This window comes from Muntiacus reevesi, chromosome 3 (genome assembly GCF_963930625.1).
Source record: "Muntiacus reevesi chromosome 3, mMunRee1.1, whole genome shotgun sequence".
Lineage (NCBI taxonomy): Eukaryota > Metazoa > Chordata > Mammalia > Artiodactyla > Cervidae > Muntiacus > Muntiacus reevesi.
In genome coordinates this window covers 2,541,677-2,560,902 of record NC_089251.1, presented here as the reverse complement: position 1 = coordinate 2,560,902, position 19,226 = coordinate 2,541,677, and the positions used below count along the sequence as shown (strand labels likewise).

Genomic DNA, 19,226 nt, shown 5'->3' with positions numbered 1-19,226 from the left:
CAGGCCGTCCCCTCCTCCTTACCTGTAGAAGCCCAGAAGTATGGCGAAGAGCAGGATCAGACCCAGCCAGGACTTGGTGCTCTTCCCCTGGATCTCTGCGAAGAGGAGGCCTGGGTCACCCGGTGCCTGTCGAGGCCAAAGCCAGGCACTGGCCGGGGACGGCCTCTCCCTCCTTTCCGCTCGCGGGGAAGGTGGGCCGGAACCTCTCCTGGAGCCATAATCCCACTGAGCCTCGCCCTGCAGCCCCTGGGCACCTGCCTGGGTGCCCCTGCTCGCTGGCAGGCCCCAGGGGGCCAGGACCACCCGCACACTCCGGAGGAGCAGGAGCAACGGGGTGAACTGACCAGCAGGGTGTGTGGCGAGACTCAGGCCTGGGAGAGACAAAGGTCGCGCGTCCCGCTTGCCGAGGGGTTCCCAGCCTCCTGACACCCGAATCCCCAGTGCGGTCGGGGCGCGCACCAGGGTTACCTGCAACAGAGGCAGTCAGGCCTGGGCGGCCCTGCAAGGAGGCTGCACTCCAGGGAACTGCACGTTCAAAGGAAGTTGCCCCACATGTGCTGACAGAACCCTGGCTGGAGGCTGTGGGTTTAGCAAGCCCCACGCTGGCGTGCTGCAGTCCATGGGGTTGCAGAGTCGGACACAACTGTGTGAGTGAAGCACAGCATCCTGAGTGAGCCCCCACCCACAGCCACCACACTGCTGGGTCTCAGAGGCCCAAGTCCCATGTTGCAGCGACCTGAGGGGATCCCAGGTGTTGGACTAAGAAAACTATATACACCGGGTGCAGTCCAGAAACATTCACCAAAGAACTGCATTTGGTCAAGGACAGACACCTCTGTTTCCTTTGACTAGGTATGAAGATGAAAATTCTAGTCACACACACATAGCCAAGACACGGAAGCAAGCTAAATGACCGTCAAGAGATGAATGGAAAAAGAAGGTGTGGTGTGTAAAAATCAACATATACAGTGGAGCGTTACGCAACCATAAAAAGGAGTGAAGTAATGCCACTTGCCGCAACGTGGATACCTAGAGACTATCATACTAAGTAAAGTAAGCTGGACAGAAAAAGACAAATATCATATGGTATCACTTATATGTGGAATCTTAAAAAAAAAGGTCCAAATGAGTAGAAGTAGATCCACAGACAGAAAACAACTGATGGTTATCAAAAGGAAAAAGGGGGGAGAGGGATAAATTAGGAGTTTGGGATTAACATATACACACTATTATATATAAAGTAGATAACCAACAAGGACTGGTTGCATAGCACAGAGAGATTTACTCAATATTATGTAATAACCTATAAGGAAAAGGAATCTGAAAAAGAATATATATATATGCAAAAATATATAAAATAACGAATCACTCTCCTATACACCTGAAGCAGTACAATATTGTAAGTCAACTATGCTTCAATAAAAAAATAAAAATTAAAAACAAAACAAAAACTTGAGCTTATACAAGTTTACAATGAATTTGGTAACACTGTATTATATAATTTTGTATAAACTCTATGTGTCCCACATTTTAAATGCTTAAGGGAGCTTGATATGCCCAATTTGGGTTTGATTTAATGGATGGACAAGATTTTCAAGTGGATAGGAACATTTTGTTGTACTTGAGAGTCTTCTGTTCCGTCTTGTGTGTCTGAGAGAACTAGATTAATTCAGCTTGCAGTCATAGTTTAAAACAAATCATGTGGCGTGGAAAAATCCAGATAGAAGCAAGTACTTCCTGGAAGATTCCATTTACATATGATTCTAGGAAATGCAAATCGATCTGTAGTGCCAGGAACCAGAACAGCGGTTGCCTGGGGATGGTGGTGGGGAGAGCAAGGCAGAGAGAAGTTGCGAATGAGCACAGGACTCTCTGGGGGTGAGACTTACATTCATTTTCATAATCGTCATGATGGGTTTCACAGGTGTACACATCAAAAGTTGTTAAATTCTATACTTTCTATATATTCTATATTTGTTACATGTCTACTTTACCTCTATAAAGCTGCTTTTAAAAAAAAGAAAAAGAAAAGAAATGCATCCAGATTGGAAAGGAAAAAGCATATCTGTCTTTATTCCCATACTACATGTTCATCTCTGTAGAAAAGCTGATGGAATCTATTAAAAAAAACCAAAACCTATTAGAACTAACAAGTGAGCAGGTGAGTTTAGCAAAACTGCAGGATACAAGGTCAATATACAAAAATCAACTGTTATTATCAACAACCTCAGATATATGGCAGAAAGCAAAGAGAAGCTAAAGAGCCTCTTGATGAGGACGATAGAGGAGAGTGGAAAGCTAGCTTGAAACTCAACATTCAAAAAACTAAGATCTTGGCTTCTGGTCCCACCACCTCATGGCTAATAGGAGGGGAAAAAGTGGAAGCAGTGGCAGACTTTATTTTCTTGTGTACAGATTGGCAATCTGTACACAGAAATAAGCTATAAGGGCTGAAACTATAAAACATTTAGAAAAAAACAATACAACTTTTATGGCCTTGGATTAGGTAAAGATTTCCTAGATACAACACCAAAAGCCATATCCAGAAAAGAGAAATTCATAAATTGGATTTAATCAAAACGAGTAACTTCTGCTCTGTTAACGACAGTTAGGAGAATAAAAAAGATAAATCATCCAGGAAAAAATTATTTCCAAGTCACATATCTGATAAAGGAGCTGCATATAAAACCCAATTGTATGAAAACACACACATATTATTTATATTGTTGCTGTTCAGTCCCCCAGTCGTGTCCAACTCTTTGTGACCCCAAGGACTGCAGCACACCAGGCCTCCCTGTCCCTCACCATCTCCCAAAGTTTGCCCAAGTTCATGTCCATTGCCTTGGTGGTGCCATCCAGCCATCTCATCCTCTGACACCCTCTTCCTTCTGCCCTCAATCTTTCCCAGGATTGAGGACTTTTCTAATGAGTCAGCTTTTCACATCAGATGACCAAAACACTGGAGTTTCAACTTCAGCATCAGTCCTTCCAACGAGTATTCAGGGTTGATTTCCCTTAAGATTGACTGTTTTGATCTCCTTGCAGTCCAAGAGACTCTCAGGAGTCTTCTCCAAAATCTTACAGAAAAACCTTTGGCCAACCCAATACATATATGTATGATCTGAACACACTTGACTTTATTAAAGAAGATATAGAGATGGCAAAAAAAAAAGTTTATGAAAAATGTTCCTCATTCGTCATCAGAGAAATGTCCATTAAAATCACAGTGAAAGAAAATTCCCTGACGGCCCAGTGGTTGGCAATCTGCACTTTCACTGCCAAGGGTGCTGGTTCAATCCCTAGTTGGGGAACTAAGATCTCACCAACCATGTGGTGAGGCCAAAAAATAAATTAATTAAAATTAAAAAGAAATCATTTTCAAGTATAAAGTAACACCACAGTAAGATACCGTTATATATCCATTAGAATTTAAAAGGTCGATAATACCAGATGATGGAGAGGATATGAAGCAACCGAAACTCTCTGTGATAACCTAGAGGGTGGGAGATGGGAGAGAGGTTCAAGAGCGAAGGGACAAGCGTATACCTATGGTTGATTCATGCTGGCGTACGGCAGGAACCGACACAATACTGGAAAGCAATTATCCTCAATTAAACATAAATAAATTTTAAAAAAAATTTTTAAAGAAATTCTCATATGCTTGTGTGGGAGGTTGTAGTATTACACAACCACTCTGAAAAACAGTTAGGCATTTCCTACCAGATGACCCAGCCTTTTCAGGAGAAATGAAAGAGTGTCCACACAAAGATTCGCAGGACTGGTACAGCAGGTTTATTTGTCATAGCTAAGAATTCAAATGTCCATCAACAGAGGAAAGGATAAGCAAATTGAGGTGTGCCCGCACCATAGCAGAAAGAATGAATTGGATACACAGATCTGCGTTGAGGATTTGCAAAATACTGAGAGGCCAGATGAAAAGGAGTCATTACTGTAGTTTCCTTTATATGGAATTCTGGAAAATGCACAGTAGTCTACAGGGACAGAAAGGGGTGTCTGCCCTCTGTGGCAGGGGTGGGGAAGGTGGTGAAAGGTTTTTGCTGAACGATAAGACGCGGGATTCTTGGCCTCCGGAGGAGACGAATTCAATCCGGGGCCAGAGACAAGGCTGGATCGCTCAGAGCTTTTGTGTAATAAAGTTTTATTAAAGTATAAAGGAGATAGAGAAAGCTTCTGACATAGGCATCAGAAGGGGGCAAAAGAGAACCCCCCTCCTAGTCTTTAGCTGTATGTTATATAGTCACAGTCTGTTAATGAAAAGAAAGGAATGTCATAAAATCTAGAATGGCACCAGATAATTCATCCCAGGCCATAAAACTATTGACTTGCATCTTGTACCAACAAATAGTTTCGTTTACATAGATTAGGGGAACAATACCTGAATAAGTAAGTTAGGCCCTTTGGCGGAACCAACTTGAAGATGGAGTCTGGGGTTCATTAACATAGCTTAAGACAACATTTCCATACGAAAAAGAAATGTATTGGTTAACTCAAGGTTTGAGAGTTGTTAGCTTTAGGTGAGACCAGGTGTCATGGCAACACAGAATGTTAAGAGAAACCTCCTTTTAAATTTGTATAGAGAAGGAAAACCAGATCGCTGGTTTGTTCTTTCCTGCCGGTTAAGAGAGAGAAAAATGTCTGGCACTTACAGCCTCTTTCCTCCATTTGGAGACCCCTGGCCTTCCTGCCTGTTACCCTCTCAGTGGGACGGGTCACAGAAGGGCAAGAGGAAGCTTTGAGGGTGACAGATTTGTTTGTTATCCTGACTGTGGCGATAGCTTCAGGAAGGTACACAAATGTTATCATTCATCCAACAGCACACTTTGAATAGGTGTAGCTTGTTGTTGCTGGTTTTTAGTCGCTAAGTCATGTCGGACTCTTTGGGAACCCATGGACTGTAGCCCGCCAGGCTCTTCTGTCCACAGAATTCTCCAGGCAAGAAAACTGGAGTGGGTTGCCATTTCCTTCTCCGGGGGATCTTCCCGACGCAGGGATCGAACCCTCAATTATATGTCAATTATTCCTGAAGCTGTTTTAAAAATAAAAAGCAATGAAGCCACAGGGAGATCCCATTTCTCACCATCAGATGGTGAGAAGGCCAGCGATGCTCTGCGGAGGGAGGGAGTGGACAGTGTGGACCGCGCCCGCCCACGCCCTGGGGTGGAGTTTCTTAAGGCGGAGCGAGCCGGGAGCGGGCGAGGAGGCATATCACCGCCAAGAGGGCGGAAACTGATCTTTGGGGCAAACCAGCCTTGGACACCAGTGATGTGGCCTCCCAAAGCTTAACCTGACTCAGTGAGGTCTTCTAAAAGATCTCCCTTCACAGTGTCACAGCTGTGTATGTGGGTGGGGGGTTGGTGAGCGAGAAACACCGCTGTAGAGAGTAGAAGAGGGTAGAACCCCAAACGAAGGACGATCAGACGGTACCTACCCAGAGGCAGACTCGGCATCGGACCGTGCAGATTCACTGCGGAGCATCTGCAGGGCAGAGGGAGCTACACACGACTAGAATGACTGGCAGGCTTCCTATGTGAGAGCGGGAGACCGGGAACAACGCACGGGTTCATCTGCGGCAGGGCTGGCGGGGGTGTGCTGGTTAAGCTGACTTTGGTGAGTCCAATAAAGCGTACTATACAACCATTAAAAAAAGATGCTGCTGGAATTTAAGAGTCATGTTTCAAGCAAAGTACAGAACAGTACAAGTAATATTCTACCCACGTGTGAGAAAAGAGGGTGGAAAGGACATATATTCATTTACTTTTACATTTTTTAAAAAACCTAAAAGGCAGCAGCAGAAGTAAATGCAAAGGTTTTGAATAAAGAGCAGGGGAGCAGTGTTGGCAGTGACCAGTGGCCTTGACATGCAGTTTATCTCCTGAAGAGTCGTTTTTATTTTTGAACCAGGTAATGTACAATGTGTTAGTCGCTCAGCCATGTCCGACTCTTTGCAACCCTATGGACTGCAGCCCGCCAGGCTTCCTTGTCTGTGGGAGTCTCCAGGCAAGAATACTGGAGTGGGTTGCCATCTCCTTCTCCAAATGTATAATAATGACATTAAATAAGTATGTAAATAAACCAGAATAACATGTCTCTTTTTAAGTCTTGGAGAGGAGAAAAGCCTAAGTTTAACAAAAGGTTTTCTTAATAGTCCTAAATGGAGGCAAATAAATATGACCCAATGCAGTGCTATGCATGGTTAAAAAGAGCCACAAAGTCAAAAGAAACCAAAACAGGGAAAAAATGTTTACAACTCATGTCACAGAAAAACCCTAAGTCCCTTAATAATACCTCCTATGACTTAATAAATATGAACAATTGTTGAATTTTTCTTAAGGGCAAAGTGTGTGAGATGACAATGCATGCTGAAAGGCATTCAGCCTCATGGTAGGAAGGGCGGGCAGATAGAGGTTGTTTGAGACGCCAGTTCTCACGCACCGGGCGGGCAGTGGGTTATTGGCCGTGCCCTGGTACCAGGTGGCCAGGAGCACGACCGTGACCGGAGCAGGGGTGCGGCAGAATGTGATGTCTGGACATCACTCACTTCCCTGACAGGCTTTAGAAATCTGTGTGCCCTGACACCGCCAAACCACACCCAAAGGTGTCCCAGGGCTGCTGCTGACAGGTCGAGTGAAATGAACAGAGAACACTTTATCAACCACTAACCAAGGAAGTGACTTAAGCCAGGGATTTTTAATTTCAAATATTCAAAGCAAGATCAAACCAGTCAATCCTAAAGGAAAGCAATCCTGAATGTTCATTGGAAGAGCTGATGCTCCAGTTCTTTGGAGCCGACTCATTGGAAAAGACCTCGATGCTAGGCAAGATTGAGGACAAGAGGAGAAGGGGACGACAGAGGATGAGATGGTTGGATGGCATCACCGACTCGATGGACATGAGTTTGAGCAAGCTCCAGGAGGTGGTGAGGGACAGGGAGGCCTGGCAGGCTGCCATCCATGGGATCAAGAAGTCAGAAATGACTTAGTGACTGAACGACAACAATTCAAAGGGCCTCGGGTGTCTCCTAGGCCACCCTGAACTTCCTCCTTGGAAACAGTGCTCCTCTTTTCTTAGTGCTCAGGGGAGGGGAGGAAATAGAGGGCTCTGCAGAGGAGAGTGTGGGCGTCATCGTCCCACAAGAATTCACTACAGGAGCCCCAACCAGGGAGGAAATTTGCATAGAAGGAACAGCTTTGTCCAAAGTCACGTAGAACTCATGGCAATGTCAGGGCTCAGATCCAGGCCAGGGTGACCGCCTGCCTGGCTTGCATGAGACCAGTGGAGTCCCTATTTAGGACTAAATGGCTAAACCAGGAGTGAAAGAAAGTGAAAGTGTTAGTCACTCTGTTGTGTCCGACTCTTTGGGACCCCATGGACTATAGCCCGCCAGGCTCCTCCATCCACGGGCTTTTCCAGGCAAGAATACTGGAGCGGGTTGCCATTTCCTTCCCCAGGGGATCTTCCTGACCCAGGGATAGAACGAGGGCCTCCCGCACTGAGGGCAGACTCTTTACTGTCTGAGGCACCAGGGAATCCAAGGGAGAGTAGACGATGCCCCAAGTCTCATTAGGTAAGAAGGGAATTCAGAGGACACCCCGACCCTCTTCTGATAATAGCCTCCTGGTAAATGTCTCCAGGATGGACTTCATTTCTAGAAGCGTTCTTAGTTGCAGGTTAATCAACATGGAAGGATCCTCTTCTAAGTCAGAAGAAACAGGCCCTAACTCTGGCCTTTAACTTGGAAGAGTGTCCAAATAGTCTTATCTACTTGCTGTACCCTTGAGGAGAAACAGAGAATTGGGGCAGCAGCCCAGGGGCACACGGACCAGGCACCAACCCGAACGCTTTGCTATGGGCGGAGACGCAGTCTCCAATCGGGAATCCCGAGGGTATTATAATTCCCAGGAGGGAACAGGAAGCCAGGGAGCACGCTGCAGTGTGTGTTAGGAGGGGTGAGCAAGCGCGTCAAGAAGCCAGGTAACTCTGCAAAGGTCAGGGGAGCAACCCAAGAAGAAAAAAGAAAATCCAGCCCTCTGTCAGGGATGGCTTGTGGTTTTTAAAAAAACCTGCTGACCTCGATCCATCCATTCCTGAGGGTCAGTCCCTGCTGGGACAACATTTAATCAGCCATTCTGCCCCTGATAGCAGGCAGAAGCTCCAAAAGTTACAATTCGGCCCACGGACCTCAATGCCCCAACTCCTAGAGGAGACCTCTGGGGTATTTAATAATCCAGATCAAACCGAGGAGGAAGAGAGAAGCTGTCGTGCAAACAGGCTGGCCAGGGCTCAAGCTAAGCTGAGGACCGCGGCTGTCAGCTGTGCCTTGCAACCTCAGGACACCCAAGGGGGCCACGGAAGTGTCACCGTCCTCCTGGAGGTAAACCCAGCAGCGGGGAATGCTTCAAATGTAAGTCAACCGGCCGCTGGGCCGAAAGTGCCAAAAAGAAGCCCCTGGCCCATGCCCAGTCTGCACACGGTCACTGGAGGTGGGACTATCCCCAGTCCCACAGGGGAAGGGGGCCCCCACTCCCGAGACAGCTGTGCTGGATGACTGAGGCTGCTTGCGAATTCTGGTGACCCGCCTCAACGAGCTGTCTGTCTCCATCAAGAAGCCCTGGGTGGTCCTTGATGTGGCAGGTAAGAAGACTGACTTTTTAAATCAATGCGGGAGCCACTTACTCTGTCCTGATTTCTCCCTCTGGACCTCTTTCCTCTAAACCTGCGCAGTAACTGCTGTTGATGGAAAACCTTGAAGCTGTTTCTTCCCCGGGCCTCTCACTTGCCAGCTGAACACACTCCTTTGTAGCTGTGCCTGAGTTTCCTGCCCCACTACTGGGAAGTTTATTCGCTCAGTTGTGTCCGGCTCTCTGCGACCCCATGGATTGTAGCCCACCAGGCTCCTCCGTCCACGGGATTCTCCAGGCAAGAGCACTGGAGTGGGTTGCCATTTCCTTCTCCAGAGGATCTTCCAGACCCAGGGATCGAACCTGGGTCTCCCACACTGTAGGCAGACACTTTGCCGTCTGAGCCACCAGGGAAGTTCTCGCCACTACTGGGGAGAGACCATAATACGGCTCCCTCTCAGCCACATGACAATTAGGAGACCCCAGGCAGCCCCTGTTCTTGAGTCTGAATAAGAAAGATCGCTCGGAAGAGCAAGGTCCTATTCCCTGAAGTTTGGGGCGAAAGAATCCTTGGGAAGTCTATAAATATCCAACCTGTAAAAATTAACCTTAAGCCAGAAGCCACTTATCCTAACAAGACATAAAGTTGGGAGCAAAAAAAGTTTGCAACCCCTCACAGATAAATTCTCAAAACATGGCCTCTTAGTACCCCATCGGTCTCCACAGGGAACAGGTGTTAGTCGCTCAGTCGTGTCTGACTCTGCGACCCCATGGACGGCAGCCCGCCAGGCTCCTCTGTCCATGGGATTCTCCAGGCAAGAATGCTGGAGTGGGTAGCCACTCCCTTCTCTGGGGGATCTTCCCAACCCAGGGATCGAACTGGGGTCTCCTGCACTGCAGGCAGATTCTTCACGGTCTGAGCCACCAGGGAAGCCGCACGCAGCATCCTAACTCTGCCAGTTGTGAAGTCAGTGGGGGATATCGAATCACACAGGGCCTTAGAGCTGTTCCCAAGGTGGGGGTCCCTGCAAGTCCCCGCGTGGCCAGTCCTTGCATTAGTCCAGATTCCGGGAGAAGCCAAGCGGTTTACTGTGCCTGCCCTCAGGACTGCCCTCTTCTGAATCCCATTTCTCCCTCCTCTCAGGATCTGTTTGCCTTTGAGTGAGCTAACCCCCAGTGGAGTCGAATGCGACAATATACCTGAACAGCACAGCCTCAGGGTTTTCAAGGCCGCCCACACTTGTTTGCCCAGGCCCTAGGAAGAGAACTGAGGGAAACACGCCTAAAAGAAGAGGCTAGTCTACACTATGTAGACAGCATATTAATACGTAATCCCACCATGAAGGCCTCAGATCAGAATACCACTGAAGTCCTTAATTTCCTTGAGACCTGGGTTCACAAGTTCTCCCAAATGAAGGCACAACTCTCAAAACAACAAGTCAAATATCTGAGATATGTTATAAACCCTGGAAGTAGACGGCTATCTCCAGATTGAAAACAGGCTATTTTAGGCCATGGGCAGCAAAACGAAAATTCTCAATTTATCCAAGGGAACAGCAGGGCAGATGGGAGGTGAAGAAAACAGCTGTGAGGCCCATACCAGGGAGAAACCAACACTGGGAAAAGCCATTTGGCTTCGGCAGACAATCAGTCACCAATCCTGTTACTCAGTACATCTGGGGGAACTGAAACCTGGCCTGCTTGTCTGTTCTCCTGGATCCTACGAGGTATAAAAAGCTTTCTGTCAGGAGGTTTTCATGTTTTCATAACCCTTTTCTTTTCAGTCAACGTTGATTTGTGCCATATTTCCTCTAGTGTTCCCTTGTCTTCCCAAGTGTCGAAAACCTGTGACTTTTCAGTCCAAGAAGGAGACCTGGAACCAACAGGGCCAGATCTCCCATTCTAAAGGTAGAGAAACATGTTCAATTTTAATCCTGACATAAACAAAAATATACACCCAAGCAGAATGACTTCATGGCAGAGGTGACGTCATCCACTGACTGGTCAACAGTCAAGGGAGCCCTCTCAAAGTTCACCTGATTCCTTCCCCGTCTAGGCCCTTTAGTGACTATTGTTCTTCTTTCTAGCCCTTGTTTGTTTAACCTTTTGATTAAGCTTGTGTCTACTAGGCTCCAAAGTTTGCAGTAAGGCTCCTGATGACTCAAGGAGTTCAGCCCATTCCGGTGGAGGGTGGTTCAGGCCCCTACAGGTCCCTGGAACAGTCAGCAAGGGACTCCTACACCTCTAGGGAACCCAGGGTCTCCGGGAAGACCCGCAGGATGAAGTTTCAGAAGAGGCCGTCAGTTCCCTACCCCTTAAGGATAAGGGTGCAGAGTCTCTGGGTGGGAAGTGAGGCAGGCTGGGGCTCTGCACCCTTTTCTGCAATACTTGCACCCGACACACCTCTCCCCCGGCAACAAAACACAGAGAAGCTCTATGGCGCTAAAAATAACTCTGTGCACGCACAGTTGGGGTAAATTCTGGACAAAAGATATAAAAAACAGAGCAAAAAAAAAAAACCCCCACTAAACCACCCCTTAGTCATCACCTGGGAAAAGCCAGGAACAAAAGCAGGGGATTGGGAGCAAAGGCAGGGTAGCCCGCATGCGCCCTGCTCACAATAGCACCTGGGGGGTGGGCCACCACCCCTGCAGCCCCACACCTGGACACACCCCTACTCTCACCCACATAAGGAACAAGCTTGCCCACCCCCGCCCCCCAGTAAGCGAGCAAGCAGGGGAACCCGTCACCTCTCACTGCCCTCTGCTGCCGCAGAGCCCCAGCAAAACCCTGCCTGAACTGCTCCTCTGGCCTCTGGCCAGGCTCTGCTGTCCAGCCTCTGGTCAATTTCTGCTGGCTGGGAAAGGTCAAGAGCCCCGGGCCCCTGGCCCCCACGCACCGCCCTCACAAGCGCCTCTCTGCTTTGGTCATGAAGAGCAGACTCTGAGGGCACACGGCTTTAGGGAACCAGTACAAACTTGAACCAGTTGAGCCGGGAACACCCAGCATGGCCTTCTCAATCTGTTTGGGAAAAGGCTTTCTTCCGGGAGCCCTGCCCGGAGACCCAGCCCGAGTCAAGTCAATCTGCCTCCCTCCGTCAATGAAAGAGAACTTCTGTGTCAACTATCAGAAAAAAGAGCCTGCCCTGCACCCTGGTCTTCCAAGAGATGTGCGCCCCCAGGCATCCAGGGGCTCCTGTGAGCAGGCAGAGGACTGGATCCTGCTCCCATGACCCCCTGAAGGACATGGCGGGAGTCCGTCTCCCTCCGCCGCCTCCTCGCCGGTGGTGGCAGGCACCCCCTACAGCCAGTCCCCCCACTCCCGTCCCTGGAGCCAGGAGGGCGCAGAGCGAGGGATCCAGGTGGGTGCTGGTCGCCTCTCCAACCCTCCCAGCTTCCTACCAGGGCCGCCTCCTCCTGCTCTGGGTTGGCGGGTGGCCAGGAGGGCAGGGGAGACTTCCTAGGTGTTTGGAAAGCCCAGAGCCCCCCAGGGCCCTCCTTACCTTTCCCCACCGGTCAAGTAAGGGTAGAGTCCAGGGGCTGGGGTTTGACCTCAGCCCTGGCTGGTCCCTGGGAGAAGGGGACCGCAGAGCCGCTTTTCCCATTCATGCCTCGGACTGCCGCTCTGGCAGGTTCATTGCCAACGGGCCCCAGATAAGGTGCAAGAACAGTGCCTGGGCCGGCCCGGGACACACGCACAGAGGACTCAGGCCCTGGTGTCCTGGCCCGCCCCCAGGAGCGGCCCGGCCGCAGGGCGCCCCCCGCTCCCCGCCCCAGCGCCCCGCCACCCCGCCTCGCACTGCGGGCACTCGCTGAGCTGGGCTCTGTGCACACGAAGGGGTCCTGAGGAGTCCAGGTGCCCGGCAGTCCACTTGCCCGCAGAGCCTGGGTTCGCATGGGCAGTCACAGGGGCTGGGAGGGTGGGGGTGAGAGCAGGCGGTTCCCCCAGGGAGAGGAGTGGTTGCCAGGAGGCCACAAGGCGGGGCGGCAGGGGCCAGGCTGAGCCTCCACCCCGCACCCCGGAGGCGCGGAGCACCCTAGTTGTACGCGGCCCTTTCCTCCTCCGACGCCCGCTCTGGTCCGCTCCCCTCTGCCTCTCCACCCCCAGCCTCACGGGTGACCTTGGTTGACGGTGGATGGAGTTCCGGCTGGGCTGGGTTCTGCCATCCAGGACGCAGCCTCTTTGCCCCTTGACCAGTTCCTCCTCCCTCCCTCCCTGCTTCCTGCTCTGTCCCCGCCCCCACCAACCCCTGACTCCCCAGATGTCCTGGGTTCCAACTTCCCACACTGGCACTGGGAGAGACTTTGACCCGGGAGGGGCTTTGACCAGGCAGTCTTCATAGCAGAAGGAAGTCCTTCAGTGACCACCTGCTCCCTCCTCCGGGGCCCAGACAAGTGGAGGAAAGAGAGAGAGCTCCAGAGATGCGGCTATTGGGGATGCTTCCACCTGGGGGAGACTTGGCCGTCGAATCAGGACAGCTGCCCTCAAGGGTCTGCCCTCCATCCTCCACCAACCTGGGCATGTCCAGGCTCCTCTGTCCATGGAATTCCCCAGGCAAGAATACTGGAGTGGGTAGCCATTCCCTTCTCTAGGGGATCTTTCCTACCCAGGGACGGAACCCCGGTCTCCTGCATGGCAGGTGGGTTTTTTACCGTCTGAGCCACCAGGGAAGACCTACTTCCCTGGGAGCCATCACCATTCTTGCCGGCGACCACCCACCACACATGCGAGGCCTTCTCTGCGCCCGTCTCCCGGTTCAGGACCAGCGGCTCTAACCCCACTGGGCACGCTGGGCCAGATGGTCAGATCCTCGAGAGGTGCCCACAGCCCCGCTACTGGAGCCCTTGGCCCTCCCCACTCACCTCTGGGATCCATGGCTCCTGAGAGCACCTGCAAGCCGGGTGCCTGGAGGCAGAGGCCGGGGATGGGAGGCTGAGGTCTGCGCACCAGAAGCTGAAGGCAGCTCTGGCCTCAGGCTCAGAGCCAGAGCTGAGGACTTAGGGCCAGCCCCTTCCCCAGAGCCAATCCTATCTGTCTGTTTGGGGTGGGAGGAGCCTCAGCAGCTCACTTGTTTGCCCAGATCTGCCCAGGGCCACCAGCCGGGTCAGTCCCACGACAAACCAGACTTGTTGGCTGGATGCCCAAAGCCGGCTGCCCCCCGCAGCTCGGGGGCAGCATCTTGCCCACACCTCGGATCACAGAGGGCCCAGTGGGCCGCTCCACCTGCTCACAAGGCCAAGCCCTGCCCCGCGCTCTGGCCCTCAAGCCCGGTGAGGGGGGCGGGTGGTAGACCCCTGCTTGCCCCTCTCTCCCCCCACCCACCCCCTGGGCCGTCTGTCCCCCCTGAGGACTGCTTTTCTCAAACACCTGCCTCACCTGCCTGACCGCTGAACAGACCAGAGACCTGGACACTCTCTGGGCCCCGTCATTCTCTCTGGAGGGAAGCTTCTGGTCCCAGAGAATTCCAGCATTCAGGGATAAAGAGGTGCTTCAGTGAAGTTGTTTCCCGTGTCTTCTGGGGAGGTCTATCTGGGGAGCGGGAACCTTAGGCCAGTAGGCCTCATTCAGAAATCCAACACTGCCCAGCTCACCAGCTCAGAGCGGCAGAGGAGACAGCAGCCCTCTCTCTGCCCCACTACCCCAGCTCAGGCTTCTGTGCTGGTTCCCCCCACCCCGGCCGAGGGAAGGGGACGAGGGAACCAGGCTGGATGGGGAGCAGCCTGCTGAGCAGGGGCTCACGGGCTCATCCTACAACCTGGACGCTCTCTCCTCTCGAGCTTCCATCTCTGGGTGCCGGCCACTGGGGAAGGAGGAGGGGTCCTTCCACCAGCATCCCAAGGGCAGGTCCTCGCCTTTGCCGAGCTGGGGAAGGAGGAGGGGTCCTTCCACCAGCATCCCAAGGGCAGGTCCTCGCCTTTGCCGAGCTGGGGCTGGGAGAGCCGCAGGAGAAGAATGAAATTCTGCCATTTGCAGCAATGTAGATGGACCCAGAGATGATCATACTCAGTGAAGTAAGTCAGAGAAGGACAAATATCATATGATCTCACTTATATGTGGAATCTAAAAAAATGATACAGATGAACTTCTTTACAAAGCAGAAATAGACTCACAGACACAGAAAATAAATTTATGGTCACCAAAAGGGAAAGGGTGGGAGAGGGATAAACTAGGAGCCTGAGACTAGCATATACACACTGCTGTATGTAAAACAGAACCAGCAAGGACTTACTGCGTCTCACAGGGCACTTGACTCAATATCTAGTAGTAACCTATAATAGAAAAGAATCTAGCATATATATACTGAATCCTAAAGATACCTGAAACTAACACATTGTAAATCAATTATATTTCAATAAAAAAAATTTTAAAGAGTTGAATGAAAATCAACTGTCACCTTTACCTCATACCATATACAAAAAACTTAAATCCATTTTTAGTTAATTTTTGTGAACCTAAATATAAGAGCTTATAAATAAAAGCTCTTAGGGGAAAACAGAGGTTTCTTGACTTGGATTCAGTGATGAACTCTTAGATATGACTCCAGAAGCTTAAGAAACAAAATTAAAAAAAAGTAAGTTGAGCTTTATCTGAATTTTAAACTTTTGTGCATCAAAGAACACTATTGAGAGAGGAAAAGCAACCACAGGATGAAGGGGGGGATATTTGCAAATTGTATATCTGGTAAGTATCCAGCGTCCAGAATGTGTAAGGAAACTTTAGGATGCAACAAACAACACTCAATTTCAAAACGGACGTTTCTCAAAATACACATCGCCAATAAGCACGCGAGGAGATGCTTAGCCCCACTAGCCATCAAGGATACTTATACACATCAAAGTCACAGTGAGGCGGCCCTTCACACCAAATAAAAAAAAAAAAGGAAAATGACAAGCGATGTGAGGGTGTAGAGAAATTGGAACCCTCACGCTTTGCGTGGGAACGTAAAATGGTGCAGTCTCCATGGTGAACTGTTTGGCAGTTCCCCCAAATGTAAACAGAATTATTCTATGACCCTGCAATTCCACTCCTGGGTATAGACCAAAAGGAATTGAAAACAGATACAAAAATAAGTACACGCACCCAAACGTTCATAGCAACACTGTTCACAATAGCCGAGAGGTAGAAAGAACCCCAATGTCCATCAACAGATGAATGATTAAACACAGTGTGGTCTGTTCACACCATGGAATGCTGTTCAGCCATAAAAAAGAATGAAGTATTGATACCTGCCACCTCGTGGATGGACCTCAAAAACAATGTGATCAGTTAAGGAAACGAGACGCAAAGGCCCAGATCACATAATTCTGTTATAAGAAGTATCCAGAAGAGGGGAATCTGTAGAGATGAACCCAGACTGGTGGTTGGTGGGGGTAGGAGGAGGAGGGAGTGGGGAGTGACTGTTCGCTGGGTCCTGGATCTTTTTAGGGCGCGATGAAAATGTTCTGGACAAAATTCAGATGGCTCCATAGGATTGTGAATGGACTAGGTGCCACTGGATCACACACTTTAAAATTATTAATGTTGTATGTGAACTTCCTCTTTTCTTTTTCACTTATTTTTATTAGTTGGAGGCTAATTACTTTACAACATTGTAGTGGTTTTTGTCATACATTGACATGAATCAGCCATGGATTTACATGTATTCCCCATCCCGATTGTGAACTTCCTCTTAACACTTTTTAAAAAATCGACCGTGTTGTATTTTCTACCACAGGCTCGTGATGAATAAATAAGGATATTTGCTTTTCCAGCAACTACGTCTCCCAGTTCCTGTGACCGGGTATTTCTTACCAGGAGAAGTTTGAACTTTGATGGGCCTGGCGGGGGCCGTGGGGAGAGGCAGAGGGAGGGTCTCCAGTGCTCGACAAGCCTGGGATGGCCGGACATCTGCTGGGGGCACGTGCAAGAGTACCCGTGGGGCTGGACACTGCGATCGAGGCCTGGGGAACAGAGCACGGGACCCCTGCAGGCCCAGCCTGAGGTCAGGGCCGAGGACGACCACGTGGCCCATGTGGCTGAAGGAGCAGTGGTCACCACGCGGCCGGGAGAGAGAGGAGCGGGGCGCGCTCATGGGGTAGTGACTCAAATTGGGTCGAAGTTCCAAATGCTAAGCACACAGGTGGGGCAGAGCCTGACTCAAGGGAAATTAAGGAAAAATAAAGGTGATGTTGCTCAAGCCCGGCTGGCAAGGAGCCCATTTGGCCAGGCTACAACCTCCCTACAGCTCCGGCTCTTTCCTCAAACTTCCTTCCGCCCTGCCTTACCAAAGGGGGCACCCCGCGGGTCTTCTCTGCCTCTGTGCCCGGCCTGCAGGACCCCGGCCCCGGGGCTGTGTGGCTGTGCTCCCCGCGGCTGGCCCCAGCCTTGCCCCGAGCTGGTCTGGTCAATCCAATCTCCCCCGGCCGGGGCTCCTGGCACCTTATCTCCAGATTCTCGATACCCAGGACCATTTCCTTCTCGGCCGAATAAACAACATTCTCTCCTTGCTCCCCGCACCCCTCAGCCACCCAGCACCTGTGCGGCCAGGTCACCTTAGAGGGAAAGGCTTTGAACACAGGCCCACAGATCCAACGCGCCCCCGCGTGCCCCACCGGCCCACCTTGGCTCCCCTGCTGCCTGAAGCCCACCAGAGCCAGCTCCCTGTGGCCCCCAGCAATCCTTCATCTCTCCCCCACCCCCACACCTGCCCCAGCGCCCCTCCCCTCCGACTGGTTCTCCAGGCCCGCTTAGGCACGGCCCCCCCCCCCCGGGGTTCTCCCGGACTCCCCAGGCCTGCGAGCATCGGCCACTGCCCCAGGGAAGGCCTGCCCACACCACGAACTCCTGTCGCCTGCAGAATGTGAGCCCCGAGGGCGGGCTGGCACGCACTTTGTCACCGTGTCCCCAAGAAGATGTTGCATAAAGGCTCATGTACTAGGTGGCTGGGGTTGTGGCCGGCTGCGCGGCAGACGCTGTCGGAGGTGCCGGGTTCGGAGGCCTGGTGAAGAAAGGAGGGTAAGGACCCCGGCCCCTCTCTCTCCCCAGCACCGCAGTCTCCACCCAGCGCAGTGGCCTCGACCCCCTTCCCCCCCCCATAAGCTAGGTGCCCCCAGATGTCTGCCTCCTCCGTCCCTGCCTCCAGGAGCGCTGTGGGTGGAATCACCGCGTGGACCGCGTGGCCTCAGCACGGGCACAGGCGTCCACCCTCCAAGGAGCCTCAGGGCCTGCTCACAGGCCTGTCCCTCGTCCCTCCCCCTCCCCTAGCTGCCTTCATCTGTGCCGCTCTCTTTGTGCCCAGCGGACGATCCCGTCTCCTGGTGCACCCCAGGCTCGCCGTGACTCCCTGTCTTGTCTCCTCCACAGGATCTGCAGGGACCCTCCACTCCGGTCAGTGACCCCCACCCTCTGCTCCACCGCCCCCTCCTCTTGCCTCCCATCTCCCACCCAGCCTTGCTCCCCCTCCTCCCCCTGGCTGGACACAAGCTCTCCAACATCCGGTGTGTATGCGGTGGCCCCTGCACCCAGCTGTTTGCTTGATTTTTTTAAAGTAAGGGGAAAGCCTGTAACAGGTTCACAATGTTAACAAGCAATAATAGTCAGATTCTGCTCCAAACTTTCTTCATCCCCAAGCTCCCCAGCCCCCAGAGGCCATTTCCATGTTGTTCCTGATCTTTCTTGAATTTGCATCCATAGTTTAATAACTTGCATCTACATATTTCTTTATGAATCTATTCTGGGGTGTTTTTTATTTTCTCTTCCAGTTTTATGGAGATATAATTGACACACAGCACTGTCTAAGTCCAATATGTGCAGCATAATGAACTGATCATCACAGTAAGTTTCCTGAACATCCATCATCTTATATAAATACAATATTATTTTTATTTATTTATTTTTTAAATACAATATTAAAGAAGTAGAAAAAATTGTTCCTTGTGATGAGAACCATTAGGGTTTACTCGTAACAATTTTCATATATAACATACAGCCGTGTTAATAGTATTTATTATGTTGTGCGTCAGATCCTCAGTATTTATCTTAGAACTGGAAGTCTGTACCTTTTCAATGCCTTCCTCCAATTCCCCCCTCCCTCCACCCTCTTCCTTCGGCAAACACAATTCTGATCTCTATTTCTATTAGTCTCTTTGTTTTTGATGTATATTTGACATCCAACACAGTTAGTTCCTATTACACAACATAGTGATTTGGAATTTCTATGCATTTCAAAATGATCGCCATAAGTCTAGTTACAACATCAGTTCAGTTCAGTCGCTCAGTTGTGTCTGACTCTTTGCAGCTCCATGGACTGTAGCCTGCCAGGCCTCCCTGTCCATCACCAACTCCCAAAGCTTATTCAAACTCACGTCCATCGAGTCAGTGATGCCATCCAACCATCTCATCCTCTGTTGTCCCCTTCTCCTCCTGCCTTCAATCTTTCCCAGCATCAGGGTCTTCTCTAGAGAGTCAGTTCTTCGCATCAGGTGGCCAAACTACTGGAGTTTCAGTTTCAGCATCAGTCCTTCCAACGAATATTCAGGACTGATTTCCTTTAGGATGGACTGGTTGGATCTCCATGCAGTCCAAGGGACTCTCAAGAGTCTTCTCCAA

The 19,226-nt window shown here is 50.7% G+C and overlaps 1 protein-coding gene across 9 annotated transcripts in view; it reads right to left on the bottom strand.

Annotated features, from left to right (window-relative positions):
* The window catches only part of ABO (ABO, alpha 1-3-N-acetylgalactosaminyltransferase and alpha 1-3-galactosyltransferase), a 29,726-nt gene extending 16,111 nt beyond the window's left edge, over positions 1-13,615 (bottom strand). For 5 of the 9 annotated variants that reach the window (XM_065928118.1, XM_065928120.1, XM_065928119.1 and 2 more), the window contains exons 1-2: positions 12,760-12,836; positions 23-95 (exon numbers count right to left, since the gene is read on the bottom strand). In XM_065928118.1, the coding sequence (XP_065784190.1) occupies positions 23-95; positions 12,760-12,805 (119 nt within the window). In that variant the 5' untranslated portion in view covers positions 12,806-12,836. Of the gene's footprint in view, positions 1-22; positions 96-12,141; positions 12,696-12,759; positions 12,837-13,501 lie in introns of those variants that run through there. The other 4 variants (XM_065928122.1, XM_065928124.1, XM_065928125.1 and 1 more) reach the window with 3 other exon arrangements.
* Between the last annotated feature and the right edge of the window lie 5,611 nt (positions 13,616-19,226).